At 40.4% G+C, this 17,908-nt stretch overlaps 1 protein-coding gene across 5 annotated transcripts in view; it reads right to left on the minus strand.

The window, feature by feature from the left end:
* The window catches only part of Nt5c2 (5'-nucleotidase, cytosolic II), a 137,370-nt gene that overhangs the window by 58,545 nt on the left and 60,917 nt on the right, over window positions 1–17,908 (minus strand). For all 5 annotated transcript variants that reach the window (XM_029472571.1, XM_021151587.2, XM_021151588.2 and 2 more), the window contains exon 2: window positions 12,539–12,658. In XM_029472571.1, coding sequence (XP_029328431.1) covers window positions 12,539–12,658 — 120 coding nt within the window. The remainder of the gene's footprint in view (window positions 1–12,538; window positions 12,659–17,908) is intronic.

The raw sequence follows: 17,908 nt of genomic DNA on the forward strand, positions 1-17,908 counted from the left end.
ATAGTTCTCCGATTAAAAACTAAGAAATTGGGCTAGAGAAATGGATCAGGGGTTAAGAGCACTGACTGCTCTTCTAGAGGTCCTGAGTTCAAATCCCAGCAACCACATGGTGGCTCACAATCATCAGTAATAGGATCTGATGCCCTCTTCTGGTGTGTCCGAAAACAGCGACAGTGTACTCATGTACATAAAATAAATAAAGAAATCCTTTTTTTGGTTTTGTTTTGGTTTTGTTTGTTTGTTTTTTTATTTTCAGAAGTCTTTTATATTAAAGATGAAAGGCCTTTGTCCTGGTAAGGTTTAACAATACATTAATAGTAGGTAAATTCAAAGATAAGAAGCAAATTCTTGTTAGGAGTACTTTGAGACCTATGTCTTACAAGTCCCACAGTATTAAGATATATTTTTAGCTTGAAAACTTGCTCAGTGAAGTTCATATGAACATGAACATTATATTCATCCACCATTTCCAAGAACCAACTCTGCAGTTTAGAAAAAGAGCCTGCTGTGATTAGCTAGGCACATGAATATCCATATAAATCTTTTTAAAAACAAAAACATAAGAAATCAATCTCTTTGTAAAGATGTCAGATTCTAGTGTCTGGTAAATGTTAAAACGCAAAATTATCAGAGCTGATGAACAAGGCTCAGGTAAACTGTACAATGTTGCAAACTCAAAACCAGCTCTAGGGCTGGAGGGAGGTCAGAGCCTAAAACCACTGTTGCTCTTCCAGAGGGTTCCATTCCCAGCATGCACCCAGGAGCTCACAACTGTCTGCAGCTCCAGTTCCAGGGAATGTGAAGCCCTCATCTGGCCTCCTTAGGCACCAGGCACACAAGTGGCATACAGACACACATATATACATATATACATCTAAGATAACAATGATAATCATAATTAATGATAATAATAAAACAGTTCTTTTCCATAGAATATTAATGAAAACCCAAAAACAAAATTTAAAAAGGCACTTTCAGGTTGGAGAGATGGCTCAGCACTTAAGAGAACTAACTGCTCTTCCAGAGGTCCTGAGTTCAATCCCCTGCAACCACATGGTGGCTCATAACCATCTGTAATGGGATCTGATGCCCTCTTCTGGCGTATCTGAAGACAGTGTACTAGTATACATAAGATAAATAAATCTTTAAAAAAACAAAACAAAAAAAAGAGGCACTTTTATGTACTATAGCACCAGAAATAACAAAATACTTGCAAATAAATCTAACAAAAAACGTAAGACTAATATGTTCCATACTATAAAAATATCATTGAGGTTAATTACCTAAAAAAAAAAAAGGAAAGATATCATAACCATGGATCAAAATACTTCAATGTCAATCTAGATAGACGACTGCTCTCTAGCTGCATATGTAGCAGAAGACGGCCTAGTCGGCCAACATTGGGAGGAGAGGCCCTTGGTCTTGCAAACTTTATATGCCCCAGTACAGGGGAACACCAGGGCCAAGAAGTGGGAGTGGGTGGGTAGGGGAGCAGGGCGGGGGAAGGGTATAGGGGACTTTCGGGAAAGCATTTGGAATGTAAATGAAGAAAATACCTAATAAAAAATTGGAAGAAGAGAAAAGCCTCCCATGGATTTGACATCATTCCTTAGAATGGAAGGATTTACACGTGGGAAATGGGGTGAAGAGACATGGAAGGAAGGAGCTATACATCTCTGTGACAAGGATATGCAAGAGATGTTTAGTTAGTGGTCAAGAGTATAAATGTCTAGTAGAAGAGAACTTGCACTTGGTATAAAAAATAAAAATAAAACTTGTCTTAAAATGATGTCAGAACCAAAAAAAAAAAAAGTACTGACTGCCCTTCCAAAGGTCCTGAGTTCAATTCCCAGCAACCACGTGGTTGCTCAAAATCATCTATATTAGGATCTGATGCCTTCTTCTGGTGTGTCCGAAAATAGCTAGTGTACTCTCATACACAAAATAAATCTTTTTAAAAAATGTTTTTTAAATAAAAAAAATACTTCAATGTTGTTAAAAGTAGCAACACTCTTCAAAATGTGTACAAGTCGATGAAACACCAACCCTTTCACAAGAATTGAAAGCTGAACCTCTATAGATATAAATGTGCACTGCAACAACCAAAACAATGTGAAAAGAGAGCCCAGTCTAAAACAGTGCAAGTTCCAATCTCACTGCACAACTACAGTAATCAAGGAGAGAGGAATATCAACTACATCTAGCTCAAAGTACATACATGAGTCTTGAGGATATCAAGACTGTTCACCATGAAAATCATCTTTTCAACGGTGGTCGTGAGACAACTAGACAGTCCCAAGAAAAGAATTACTCTACACCTGTAACTAAAAATAAACCTAAGGTCTAAATGCAAGCTCTACAGTTGTGAAACTCTGTCCATAAAAGGCTTGGCCTGTGAGCCTAAGGACCTGAGTCTGGTTCCCAGCATCCAAGGAGAAAGCTCAAAAGCTACACCTGAAGGCTATGCCTGAGTCCCAGTGTGGGGATGCAGGGGCCGGAGACCCCTTGGACTTTCTGGCCAGCCTAGTCTTGCCAAATTGGTAAACTCCAAGCTCAGTGTAAGGTGCTGGCTCAAAAATAAGGCAGAGAAACAAATGAGGAAGACATTTGAAGTTGACCTCTGGCCACATATGTACATGCACACATATGTGAGTGTAACTAGCACATACTTATACAGGCACATCACACGTTTACACACACACAAGCTTACTTTAAAAAATACTATCGATCTGGCTGGCATTTCTAAAACGGATATACAAGAATGGTCATTAGGAGGATGGACACGGAGCTGGAGAGGTGGCTCAGTAGTGAAGTCTGCTCTTCCAGAGGACCTGCACTTACATCCATGCTGGGCAGTTCACAACTGCCTGTAATTTCTAGCTCCATAGGACCTAACACCCTCTTCTGGCCTCCAAGTGCACCTGCATTCGGACATACACATGCATGTACACACACACACACACACACACACACACACACACACATGCATACACTTAAAAAATAAATCTTAAAGAAAAAGAAGAAGAACATGAAAATGTAAGGCACAGTGGCTCACAACTGTAATCAGAACACCTGGAGTTTGAAGCAAACCTGGGCTACATGTCTGGATCTGGTTTTATGCAAGGTCTCATGTAATTTCAGTTGGCTTTGAACTCACTATGTAGGTAAGGATGGACTTGAACTCCTGATCCTCCCTGCCTCTACTCCCAAGTGTCAAGATTATAGGAATGACCCTCCACATCAGCTGAGAACCTATCTTAAAAAAAGAAAAGGTGATACATATACTAAAATGGCTAGTCCAATCAAAAGGCAACAGCAATTGTGTAAGGATGCAGAGAAACTGAAATGCTCATATACTCAAGGCAGGACTGTAAAATGATACATTTGGCATGTTCAATTTATCAGTAACCTGAGCACAGTTACCATATATCCAAGCAAATTCTACTCCTAGATACATGACTAAAGTTTGTTCATACAAAATTTTACACAAATGTTCCTAAGAGTGTATCTTTCTTTTAAATATTATTTATTTACTTTTATTTATATGAGTACCCTATAGCTGCCTTCAGACACACATCAAAAGAGTGTGCATTGGATCCCATTACAGATGGTTGTAGGCCATCATGTGGTTGCTAGGAATTGAACTCAGGACCCCTGGAAGAGCAGTCGGTGCTCTTAACCGCTGAGCCATCTCTCCAGCCCCCCTAAGAGTGAATCTTAATTGTAGGTTTTATTGCTGTGACAAAACAACATCACCAAAAGCAGCTAGGGGAGGCAAGTGTTTACCTGTCGTCCCAGTCAGCCTCACCACTGAAGCAAGTCGGGGCAGGAATAAAGCAGAGGACATGGAGGGCTGCTTACTGGCTTGCTCAGTTTGGTTTATTCTACATCCTAGAACGAATTGCCATTCCACAGAAATCAATTAAGGCTGCCTCTTCTCAGATGACACCAGATTGTGTGAAGCGACAAATACAGTATATTTATACAATGGAGTATTACTAGGCCAATGAAATAAGTTCTGACATGGATAAACCTTAAAAACATTCTGCCTGCTGGGCACAGTGCTGCATGGCTATAATCCCAGTACTTAGAAGGCAGAAGCAGGACAATCACCACAAGTCCAAGGCTAGCCTCAACCACAGACTATGAGAACCCTGTCTCAAACACACACACAATGGGGGTGTGTGAAAATTATGGAACTGAAGAGACAGCTCAGTTGGTGGTGCACTTTCCTAGGTTCAATCCTGCACCAATAATCTAGGAGTGGTGGTGGAGACCTGTAATCCCAGCCCTCTGGAGACGGATCCAGGAGAATCAGAAATTCAAGTTCGGGGCTGGAGAGATGGCTCACTGGTTAAGAGCACTGACTACTTTTCCAAAAGTCCTGAGTTCAAATCCCAGCAACCACATGGTGGCTCACAACCATCCATAATGAGATTTGAGGCCCTCTTCTGGTGTGTCTAAAGACAACTATGGTGTACTTATAAATAAATAAATCTAAAAGGAAAGAAAAAAAGAAAGAAAGAAAGAAAGAAAGAGAGAGAGAGAGAGAGAGAGAGAGAAGGAACGAGGAATTCAAGTTCATCTTTGCTACATAAGCAGTGTGTGGATAGTCTGGGTTATAAGACCCTATCTATTAAAAAAAAAAAACTGAACATTACAGGATATTTGATTATATTATGAACCCAAGATTGTGTTTTTTACTGAAAACAAAAACAAAACAAACAAAAAAACAACCTGCTTCTACTTGTGGTATGGCTTAGATCTTAGCACAGACCTTTAATCCCTCTGGCTGGAATACAAACACCTTTAATAAACACCTTTAATCCCAAATAATGAAGGTAAAGTTAGTTTGTAGAAGGAAGCAGCCATGTTTGAAAGTGACTAGTTGAGGGGCAGACAAACCAGAGAAAGAGATGACAGAATGAATCAGGGGTGGGATATGCCCAAATCTCATGAGAGCAGACAGGAAAAAGAGGCTACTGAAGAAAACAACACAGAAAAAGAGAGGAGAGGAGAGAAAGGAAGGGGCAGTCTACAGAGACAGCTATAGAGAGATAGGTAGCAGACAGAAGCAGCTAGACTCAGGTAAAGACAGAATGAGCCAAAGGACGGGCAGGAGCTAAAACACTCGAACAGATGGCCAGAGTTAGCGTAGGACCAAGCAGAGCAATTCAAGAGAGGAGAGAGAAGCCAACTGCAGTCAGTCAGCTTGGAGAGGAGTTTGAGTCAGAACAGCTGCACTGATCTAGCCAGTCAGAGCAAAGAAATAAAAGGAAGGGCGATCTTATTCAGTGGTATGTCTCAGAGGCTGAAAACACTCTAGGTCTAGATAAAATGGTACGGAGCCTAGGAGCTAGGACTAGGGCTAGGTTAGCGGACTGAGGCAGCAAGCTTCCGAGAGGACAATTACATCAGGCAAACAAAAGCTAATACTACAGCTGAAAGAACAGATACGTACTGCATCCTACATTCCTATGAAAATGTAAAATGTTGATCTCACATTAGAGATAGAATCAAGATTGCTGGACTCATGCAAGGTCAGTGGGTAGGGGATAGTGAGAGACAGGGAAATTGTTACCCAACCACATCGACTTAGAACTAAGATCTGGTGTTCCATAGCAATAGTAGGGTGACTATGGTTTGAAATAATTTAGGAATTATTAAAATCACATGGAGGTAATAAGTCCTATACCTCCCAACACCAAGATAAATGTTTAAAGAGGTAAAAATGCGAATTACTCAGACTTGGCCGTTATGCATTATATGCACACATATCAAGTTATCACAGAGCACCAAATAAATACAACCAAACACTCGTCTCAATTTGTTTGGAAAAAACAAAAACATTTAATGATATCTTTAAGTGGTTAAGAGAGAAATTAAAATTTATCAGTCTCCCTTGACAGTTTCTCTTTGTAAACCTGATACTTCCCTTGAAGTAAAAAAAAAAAAAAAATCATTATAAACATTTCCAAGTCTACGAGTACTAACATGCTAAGACACATACTAAAGAATTATTTTGCAGTGGTGACACCCGCCTTTAATCCCAGCACTTGGGAGGCAGAGGCAGGCAGATGTCTGAGTTCGAGGACAGCCTGGTCTACAGAGTGAGTTCCAGGACAGCCAGGGCTATACAGAGAAACCCTGTCTCAAAAAACTAAAAAAAAATTATGAATACTAATAAATTCATTTTTATTTCTTAAATTCACTTAAGAAGAAATCATTATTCAATGGGTTTAAATAAAGACTGGCAAGGCTTGGAAGATTTAAATTCAATTTAAGCAGTAATTTCAGGGCATGGCAAAGTTAGCTCAGTGGTTAAGAATACAAATCTCTCTTGCTGAGGACCCAAGTTTTGATTCCCAAACCTTTGTAGAATAGCAGTTCACAAACACCTGTACTTCCAGTTTCCAGAGGATCTGCTATCTCTGGTCTCTGGCCTCTGAGGACATCTACACGCACACACACACACACACACACACACACACACAGCTGGGCAGTTGTGACACACATCTTTAGTCCTAACAGAGGGAGGCAGAGGCAGGTGGATCTCTGTGAATTTGAAGTCAGCCTGGTCTACAGATCAAGTTCTAGGATAGCCAGGGCTACACATAGAAAACTTGTCTCAAAACTCCAAAAGAGGGGGGCAGAAGCAGGTGAATCTCAGTTGAGTTTGAAGCTAGTTCTACATAGCAATTTCTAGGACAGCCAGAGTTATTATATACTGAGATTTTGTCTCCAAAATAATATTAGTATTATAATTTCAGGTAAATATGTGAATGCTTCTATATATTTTTAAAGACAAAGGAATTGCATATTTTTTCTTTTGAGACAAAAGCTCATTTCTGGAAGCTATGATAGCCTAAAATTCACAATGTAGCCAAGACTAGCCTCAAACTCCTGGCAATTCTTTCTGCCTCAGACTCATGAATACTCAGATTACAGGTGCAAGTCGTTACACAAGGCTGCCATGCTTTTTAAAGTAACATAAATAACTGTTTACAAATTCACAAGCTCAATTATCAAATTTCAATACGATATAATAAAAAACTACTAAATTCATCATCTATGTTCACAGAGGAAAAAGTCAGTTCCCTATATTAAAGAAATTTTGCTTTACTATAATGATCAGAGCTTCAAAATGGTAAACCCAAATACCTGATTCCAGCATCACAGGCAGAGTCAACATGAAAAGCTGATGAAATCTCAGATGGTTCCATTGTGGATCTGATAACTCTAAATTCTGATCTGTACTGAACACTACTAGCTCCCAGGTGTAAACCCAGAGATGACTGTCTGATGTGCTTCCAGGGACCGTGACGTCTAAACGTACTGGATTACTCTGACTACAGCGTAACACATTCCAATGAAGGGTTTGGCCAGACAATTATCCTCATATCAAAAACTGAGCAATCATAACAAGGAAATGAAGGCAGCACAGCAGCCATATGACCTGAAGGTCAGCTTCCTAAGGATGTATCACCATCATCTACACTGACATACACAGCACTGGCAGGAAACAAATGACATCATTGATGAAGACGAGACAAGCCGGTAGGTAGGCATGAATTAGCTAAAGCCTGTCTCAAACACAAAATAAACACACACACACACACACAATGGAAGGAAGGAAGGAAGGAAGGAAGGAAGGAAGGAAGGAAGGAAGGAAAAGGAAAGGAAAAGAAAGGAAGAAAAATAGTAAAAACTAAATGGTTTTTATTTGGTCTGTGGAAATGTCCTCCAATCTTAGAAGCTTGATAGTGTGCAGGATGTTTAAAGGCAGGTGAACTAGTCAATCCCACAGGACGCTAACTAGGCTCAGAGAGAAAAGAACTCCAATACTTCTGGAAGTCACTGAAACTTGCAGGCTCATTGGGGCCTTTATTTCCTAAGCATACGTAAAGAAGCAGTAAGGACCTCTGCTGAGATTTGGTCTGTTGCTATGTATTGTCATGTTAAATTTTATACCCAAAGGTCTGGGGCTGTAAGTGGCTTTTTATGTTTACAAACTTTTGTTGTGCAAACCTTGTTCCTTGATTTAAAACTATTAGTTATATAAAACTGGCTACACCAATTACTGGAGGGATTAGAGGTGGGTGGGTCTGGAGTGACCTGGTTAGAGGAGGAGAGACCAGGAGAAAAAGGAAGGACAAGAGAGAAAAGAAAGCCACCATGAGGGGAGTTGGACTGTGAGAGCACATGGCCAGGAGAAACAGCAAGTAGCTAGGGTACACCTGTGGGGAGGCAGCCAGCCCAGCAGTTAGAAGAGTAGATTAGGGGTTACCCCCCTCCAGTAATTGTCAAAGCCAAATAGAATAAAATAACCATAGCCTTGGTCTCATTTATTATGAAGCTAATTGGAAATAAACTTAAATTGCTTATACTACAAACCACTAAGAACAAGTGAAACTGCTTAAAAACAGGTTCAGACAGGCTGAGCAGCTGAAAGAAGCAGACAACCTCAACTGCCTAGAACACTCTCTAACCAGCCAAGCTGCCTACGAGAGGCTTAGACCATATGAACAGTCTCAAGTAGACATTTTCCAACCTTTCCACCTGCCTACACACTGTGTAGGGAGCTCCAGATTTCCAGCTTTCAAAACCCGTCGCCCATGCTGGGGTCGGCTTTTGGAGAGAGCTGCCTTTAACTCATTTCTGCTCCTGTAAGGAACCCCAATAAAACTCACTGCTCACCTCGCTGGACACTGACAGTGCCCTTACTTCGGGCTGCATCAGTTCCCTAGGTGGGCTGACTAGATGCTTGTTGGTCTCTCCCCAAGAATAATGTCACATATCATCACTAAATACATTTTTTTTTAAGTTTTGTATATCTGAGGAGGTCTCATGTAGCCAATACTGGCATCAAACTGGCTTTGGTAAAAATGACCTTAAACTCCTAATCTTTCCGCACAAGTGCCATGATTACAGGTGTGTCCCACCATGCTGGGCCAACTAAATTGAGGGAGAGGCATGATATCTGAAGCAAGGCCTCATGTCTCAAACTTTTCTTTAAATAAAATATTGTTTAGAAAATTAGCTTGATATGTATTTTATAACATAACAATAGTTAATAATAAAATATTGTATACTTAAAAATGGTTGAGAAATCTTTGTTGTTTTTATTTTCTTTTAGAGTGGATAATGTTATTTAAGACAGGGTCTCATGTAGCCCAGGCTAGCCTTGAACTCACTATATAGCCAAGACTGATCTTCAACTCCTGATGCTCTTCTTTTAGCCTCTGCTAGCTCACTAACAGACTCTAAGTGTTCTCACCACAAAATGGTTAACACACAGACATGCACATCCATAAAAATATATGTTCCCCTGCACAAGCACACAAGTATAGGCATGTGCACGTGAAGAGACTGGGTGGGGGTCAGCCTCGGATAGCATTCCTCAGGCGTCACTTACCACAGGTTTTGAGACAGGATCTCTCAACAGCCTAAAGCTTACCAAGTAAACTGGATTGGCTGGCCAGAGAAGTCTAAGATCCTGTATCCACCTCCCCAGTGCTGGGATTGCAGATGTGTACTACCACAGATGTACTACCAGACACCATTGTTTTTTTAAATGTGGTTTCTAAAGATCAATTCAGGTCCTCATGTTAACATGGCAAACACCTCACCAACTAGGCTCTCCCCAGCTTTAAGTTACTGCATATTAACTAGCTTTATTTAGCCATTCCACACTGTAAAATATGTTTGAAATCATATACATAATTTTTGTCAATTTTGGAAATAGATACATCATTTTAAAAAAAGCAAATACTTGCAAGAGTCCAAGAAACCGACTTTTAAAAAGATTTATTTATTTAATGTATATGAGTATACTGTAGCTATACAGATGGTTGTGAGCCTTCATGTGGTTGTTGAAGATTAAATTTTTAAGACCTCTGCTCTCTCCCATCAACCCCATTAGCTCTGGTCAACTCCACTTGCTCAGTTCCTGCTTGCTCCAGCCCAAAGATTCATTTGTTATTATACGTAAGTACACTATATCTGACGCACGAGGAGAGGGCGTCAGATCTCATTATGGGTGGTTGTGAGCCACCATGTAGTTGCTGGGATGTGAACTCAGGACCTCTGGAAGTGCTCTTATCCACTGAGCCATCTCGACAGTCTCCAATTTTTTTTTTTAATTAAAATGTGTTTTATTGGGACAGAGTGATATAGCTCAGTATTAAGAGTCCTGGGTTCAAGCCCCAGCAGAGTATTTACCTAGCATGTAAGATCACATCTCACACACACACACACACAAAAAAAAAAAAAAAAAAAAAGATCACATCACACTACTCCTGAATCACACAAAAACCAACAACTCAACAAACAAAATTTGAAAATGGATTAAACGAGGGCTTCTGGAGCACACCCATAACACCAGCAGTCGGGAGTCCAGGGCAGGAAGGTTATGAGCATACACTGACGATGACCCACATAGTGAGCCCTAGTTTAAATTGTAAACCTTGAGAGATGTTTTGTTATTATTTCCATTGTTTCATATCACTCCTACCTTATGAAAAATGTAGGGTGTGGAACCCATCTAAATTATTACAAGAAATACCATTCAAAATGAGTCAGAAATGTATTTGAGTTATGGCATGCAATACCAGAGGACATTTGCTAGAAATGTTAGTATTTATCTCTCTTCACTGTGTAACTTAAGCCCTGTTTCCCCTGTTAAAAAATGCTAGTGTATCCAAATGTATCCTCTAGAACTGGAGGCTGTATATCAGGTATTTATGTTACTGTTCAGTAACAAAAGCAAAATTACAGTTACAATATAGCAATAATTTTAGAAATAATTTTATTGTTGTGGGTCACCACAACATAAGAAGCTATATTAAAGGGTTGCAGCATTAGAAAGGTTGAAAATCATTGCTTGAGGGTCTAACAAGACATAAATATATAGAAAACACCTTCATTCAGCAGAATATTTGTGCTATATTTCCTTTCACTCAAGATGGGATCTCATGTAGTGTAAGATGACCTTGAACTTTCAGTGTAGCTCAGGAAGACCTTGAACTTTTTATTCCTCTGTCTTTGCCTTCAGGGTAGTGAGATTGCAAGCATGTGCCACTCTGCTCAGTTTGAACTATGCCAGGGATCAAACCTAGGATTCTGTGTGGCTAGGCAAGCACTCTGCCAACTGAGCCACATCCACAGCCCTATGTTTCCTTTATACAGACAGACAGATGGCTCATTGGGTACAAGCCTTAGTGACCTGAGTTCAATCTCTGGAGAGAATCAACTCTTCGCCAGGGTCTTGTGACCGCCATACATGAGCACCCATGCTCACTCATGTATGTCACATACACTCACAATGATACAATCAGCATTTAAAAGTTTTAAAATTCTGTTCTATACTTCAATTCCTATGGCATATACCAACACACCACACAGAAAGGAGTCATCAACTCCCACTATGTAATTTAAAGACTTGACAGAAACCAGAACTGTTTTCACTTTTGCAGGGCTTCAGGAACAATAGCCTAATGCCCAGAAATGCTACATAGTGACCTACCACTAGTAAAGTATCATCAGCTAATAATAAAAACCAACTGTTAACCAGGCGACATGTCCACTCTTTTCTGTGTAGAAAGCCAAGGTCAGAAATGTGTAACACCTTTTAAATAAATACTAATATTGTGACAAAATTGTTATTCTGTATTTTGTGTTTTTATCTTTTTGAGACAATGACTCATATAGCCCACGCTGGCCCTACCTCCCAAGTGCTGAGATTACAAGTGTGTGCTACACACCTGGGTTGAGTAAACAGAATTCTAAATTCTGCCTACAAGTCATAATCAGTTTATAGCAAGCAGCAGTTAAGTATTTCATCCTCAGCAGGTAAAAGTAGTTGCTGGGTCACCCTGGTAACCTGAGTTAAATTACAGCACACACAGAAGATAGATGGAAGGAGAGAACAGAAGGCACACAACTGTCCTCTCATGTCTACACGTGCACTGAGGCATGGCCACATGCGTGCCTGCATGCACACAAACACATCATCATCATCAATAAGTTTTAAAAAATTAATTTCAGTCTTAGCTAGGCATGGTATTACCAGTTGTCCTGGCTACTTAGAAGGCTGAGATTGAAGAAACACTTAGGCCTGCATATCCAAGGCCAGCTGAACAACACAGCAGACCTCATCTTTAAAGAAAGAAAGAAACCTAGATGTTGTGGTGCATATCCATAATCACAGCACTAGACAAGCTGAAGCAGGAGGACTGATAGGAGTTCAATACTAGCATGGTCTATGTGAAACTATCAAGAAGAAAGGTAAAAACAAATTTTAACCCAATTAACTAGGTGCAACTTTCTAGCAAATTAAGACTTTCTTCGGGATTTTTACTAGCAGCTATACCCGTGTGCTACAGTTAAAAGCCTGAATGCCACTTAATTTGAACTACAAGCTAGCTATCTACTCTGTGATAAATTACTTAACAGCTCTGTATGTTAATTCCATCACCTGAAGAATAAGAGTAGAAAGTATACGCTTCCTAGAAGTGTTCTGAGGATAAAGTTATCTCACCGGTGATAGGCTTCTCGCCGGTACTTTTTCAAGGCATGCTTATCCATGTTAGCAGGCACATCTGCTGCATTCTGTAAGCGGTCACTCCAGGAGGTCGTCATCTTATTTGTAGGATGAGTTCTAAAAAAGAAAATCAACAATTTAGTAGTCTTATATTGGCACTAGTAAACTAACATGCCATTTAAAACTCCTTTTAGATGCTGCTGCTGTTAAGATGCACACCTTTCATCCGGGACGGAGTAGACAGCTGAGCATCTTTGCATTAAGTACTTTGATACCTAGGCTATTCTTAGATCTCACTTTCCTTGAAGTTTTCACTTGTATAACGAAGCAAGCATTCTACAACTGAGTTACATTTTTATTAAACTGCCAGTGTTTGTGAAAACATCTAGAATACAGCATTCTGAGCATGCTAATATCATGACAGTAAGCCAATTCTAAATAAACCAAATGTGTAATTGCTAAAAACATTCAGGTAATATTCACATAAGAAATTGTGTTGTAGCCTCCAGGTTCAACCTAACAATTGCTTCATGAATCACTGCAGATTCTCTATCTCCCCCACCCAAAGACTACCAAGAGATCAGGCCTACTGATATTACTTCATGGAGGGAAGACTTGGGGGCTACATGAAATCCATCACTCCTCAAGATCATATACCGATGTAAAGGGGTAAGACTCTTCAGTGGCACAGATTTTTTTGTTGAGTAGTCCCTACTGTACACAGAACTTTACAATGGTACAGCTGCCTGAAAGTCTCTCTTGAGACTACAGAGGTCATAGGCCCTAGGAGAGAACCAACATGCTATTATTCTGCTAAGTAGACATAGCAAGCCAACTCCTGATGACTTATCGAGATACTCAGATTAGTACATCTCTTATCTGCTCATCATTCAGCGTAATTCACAGGGTAGGACCAGAGGCAGCTCCATAGAAAAGCTCCTGCCTGCGTCACTTATGGTCCTGGGTTCAATCCCAACATCACGAAAAATCAATTTTTTTCATTGTAGTTAGGTCATGAGCACCGGCTTTTTGCCCCCACCCCTTTTCTTTTCAGTGCTGGGGTTCAATCTTGGGCCTGGCTATGCAATGTGAAGCCCTCTCCACTGACTTCCTTCCGTTTGTCTCATTGCTTTATCCACAGATGTTTATAGCATTTGCCCCAAATTGTACAATACATTATCAAAGCCAACACTCAAAATATTTGTTATCTCCAGATGGTGGTGGTGCACACCTTGAATCCCAGCACTTTAATCAGGATTTCTGAGTTCAAGGCCAGCCTGGTCTACAAAGTTGAGTTCCAGGACAGCCAGGGCTACACAGAGAAACCCTGTCTAAAAAAAAATTCTCACAGGGGCTGGTGAGATGGCTCAGTGGTTAAGAGTGACTGCTACTCTTCACTACAGTCCCTGTACCCACATCACCCAGCTCACCACACCACCTGCACTCCACTTTAGGGGATGTGATGCTGTCTTCACCTGCACACACAACACACACACACACACACACACACAGAAACAGAGACAAACAGATACACACACACACAGGATGTTTTAAGTATCTGCATACTAAAGAGATGGCTAACAAGTTTCAAAGGAGTAGGGCTGGGAACAGTACGCATATTTTTGCATATAACATTTCCAAATGCTAAGTATGCATTTCATCAGTAACCCAGTGTCTGTCTCTTTCTCTCTTTCAACTATAAGCCCCATGACACTGAAACTCTATTTTCAGCCCTATCCCAATCATCATGCACAACAAACAATACACAGACAGATATACATGTACTCTTCCCATATACAGGCATGGTAGTTCATACCTGTAATATCAGCATTTGGGAGGCTGAGGCAGGAAGACTGCCAAAAAGTTCAAGACCAGCCTTAGTCTACATAGTGAATTAGAATAGCCTGAGCTAATGTGGAACACCCTGTTTCCAACAGACCTGCCAACTAACACACTCTCTCTCTTTCTCTCTCACACACAGCCCCCACATGTAAATATGTGAAATAAATGAAGTACTCACCCTCTATATTTCAAGCTTTTTTTATTCAAAAGCTAATTTGTATACAAGCCTGAAGACCCAAAAATACAGCCCAAGTTCCCTTTAATGCTCTAAGTGAATCTGTAAAAATCTTACCCTTGGTTCACAAATGTGTTCTAATCTTGGCTTGATAAATGTAGTAATATTTTGTTAACCTCTCAACATGAGGCTTTAGAACAAAGGCCCCTTGTTCTCTGGTGGAAGATGACGAAGCTGAGAAGATTCTGTCAAGTGAGAGATGCAGTTCCTGCTGCCTCCACAGTCTGTTTTCCTGATTCAAGCACAGCCTTGTCCTAGCTGTACTCCAAAATTCTAACTGGAAACACAAACTTAGCAGAGCATATTGGCCCGTAGTCCAGCACATTAGAGGTAAAGGTCGGAAGGAGGGAAGTCAAGGTCAGCCGCAGCTTCAGAGCAAGTTGGAAGTCAGTCTAGAATACATGAGACTCCATCTTCAAAAAGGGAGATGTGCAAGGCGCTAAAACCAGTGGCTGCCAAGTGAACGAACGCGCTTAATACTTAAGGCCGCTGCACAAAGCACTTTAAGCTTAGAAAAAATGTATAGCTAATTTCTACTTTTAGGCCCAAAACTTCACAATTCCCATTACATACCAAAGATTCTCACCATATCATAAAAATGTCCACATCAATCAATTTAAGTATATTAAATTTAATCTTCTACCCATCGACAGAACTATTTCAAGAATCCACTTATAAAATCAAGCTGCGAAGTAAGCCAGAAGCAGTAAGATGAGAGAGAGACTCAGGAAAGTGCTTGCCTCCAAGCCATGGGACCTTTCTTCCAGAGCATGAGACCCGAGGTTAAATCCTGGAGCCCACTGGACGGAGGCCAACGAGAGGTCCTGTTTCAAAGGACAAGGATGGCATTTCTGAAAATGACACCCCAAATTGTCTTCTGACCTTCACAAGCTCATAATGCACAAAAATAAATATAAATTTAACAAACACAAAACAAAAATCAAGTAAGACTGGGGTACACGCCAGTTAGAATGCCTGTCTAACCAGTAAGAGGCCTGGGCTAGAATCCAGCACCACATAAACTGGCCATGGTGATACTTGTCGACTATAATCCCAACACTCAGGGTGGGAGCAGGTGTTGTAAGTCAAGGTCATCTTCAGCTACAAAGGGAGTTCCCAGCTGGGTTGCATGAAACTTTGTCATAACAAGTAGGTAAATTGTGTATAACTCAGTGTTAGAACACAAACTGGCTCCCATACACAACACGTGAGGTTCAGTCTCTAACACTATAAAAAAATAATAATAAAGGCGGTGGTGCCCACACCTTTAATCCCAGCACTCGGGAGGCAGAGGCAGGTGGATTTCTGAGTTTGAGGCCAGCCTGGTCTACAAAGTGAGTTCCAGGACAGCCAGGACTACACAGAGAAACCCTGTCTCGGGAAAAAAAAAAAAAAGCACAATTTATAAAACTTTTCCAAAAATACAAAAATAAAGAGAAAAGATAGACCATAGCTGGGTGGTAGTGGTGCACACCTTTAATCCCAGCAGTTGGGAGGCAGAAGCAGTCAGATCTCTGTGAGTTCCAGGCCATATGGCCTACAGTGCAAGTTCTAGGACAGCCAAGGCTACACAGAGAAACCTTGACTCTGAAAAAAACTAAACCAAAAAAACACATAATCCATAACTGTATTAACATTTCATTTATTCCAAACACATACATTTAACCTAAATCTAAACATAAAAAAAATTGCTGAGCAAATCCAAACTGAAAGATATTCAACAAAAAGAAGCTATACTCAAAATATATCAACATCAAGAAAACAAGCAAAAAGGGAGAGTTGTACCTCAAAAGTAAATAAGGAGGGCTCAGTGGTAGAATCTGAAGCCCTGTCTTCATCCCCAGCATGCTCGAGTGCACAGACACACACACACCTAACGGGCACTAAGTACAACTAGTAACTAAGTCCTGGACTAGTGGCCAGAATGGTGACATCACCTGTAGTCCTAAGCAACCGAAGAAGCAAAAGCAGAGCAGAACTGTCAACCGGGGAAACAATACAGGGGACCCTGATTCAAGACAGAAAACAACAATAGACCACCACCATGCCAAAAAGCTTCAAACCAGTACTAGAAATGAGAATTAGCCATAGAAGGCATTACTAAGACAAGTAAGGTGTTGAGTTTTGTTTGTTTAGTTTTCCTTGTGGAGGCTCAAAGTCAGGATCTTAAGCCTTCCAGGCAAGCCTTCTACCACCGAGGTGCACATACTTCTAGCACCAAGAAATGTCAGCATCAGCTGAACATTAGGTAACAATGCTACACTCATCTTTAAAATTTTTATTTATGTGTATGGATGTTTTGTCTGCATATATGTCTGTACCATGTGCATAACTGGTACCTGAAGCGATGAGAAGAGGGTATTGGATCCACTCCACAACTACAGGGATAGTTGGATGCTACCACAGAGGTGCTGGGAACTGAACCTGGGTCCCCTAGAAGAACGACTAGTACAACTAACAACTGAATCATCTCTCCAGTTCAATGTTACACGAATTTTTAAAGTGATAGTAGTATCGTAGTTTTGTGGGGCAGTCTCCTTATGATATTCAAATCAAAATTTTCAAGAGTAAGTTGTCTTTACAAGTTATTTTTAAGTGGTTCTAAATTTAAAACAATGTATGTAGAGCCAAGCAGATGGCTAGGAAGTAAAGGCAGGGGATTCGCTGCCAAGCATGACAACCCGAATTTATCCCAATCCCTCATGGTTGGAGGAGAGATGGCTACTCTCACAACCAATAGCACAGATGCACCCTTCACATATATTCTCAAAATAAATAGAATTTTAAAAACATATAAATTATATGCAAAAAATATAAAGTAAAATGGCCAATGTTGTTTACTGGTAAATCCAGGTGAAAGTTATAAAAGAGCTCATTACACCATCATGTAATTTTCTACAAAATTAAAATGTTCAAATGAAAAGTAGGATAAACATGTAAAATTGATACATAAGAAAAAAAATAATGAGAACCACACAAGCTATTTGCAATACCATAGCTGAAAGAAGCCTTAGAGATCGGCTGCAGAGCTGAGTGCAAATCCCCTTACTTGAGAGACAGAGGAAGGATTGCCCAGGCTAGCCCGGGTTCTGTAAGAGCCTGTCTCAGAAACAAAACAAACAACAAATCAAAAATCAATGACAGAAAATGGAGTAGGTTGCCAGGTAGAGATACAAGAAGAGAATTGTTTTTAAAAGATGGGAGTGGCATGGTGGCACTTCCTAGAACCCCTGCCCTTGGAAGGTAAAAAAGAGGATCTCCTGGAATTGGAGGCCAGCCTAGTCCAGTCA

Source organism: Mus caroli, chromosome 19, assembly GCF_900094665.2.
Source record: "Mus caroli chromosome 19, CAROLI_EIJ_v1.1, whole genome shotgun sequence".
Classification (NCBI taxonomy): domain Eukaryota; kingdom Metazoa; phylum Chordata; class Mammalia; order Rodentia; family Muridae; genus Mus; species Mus caroli.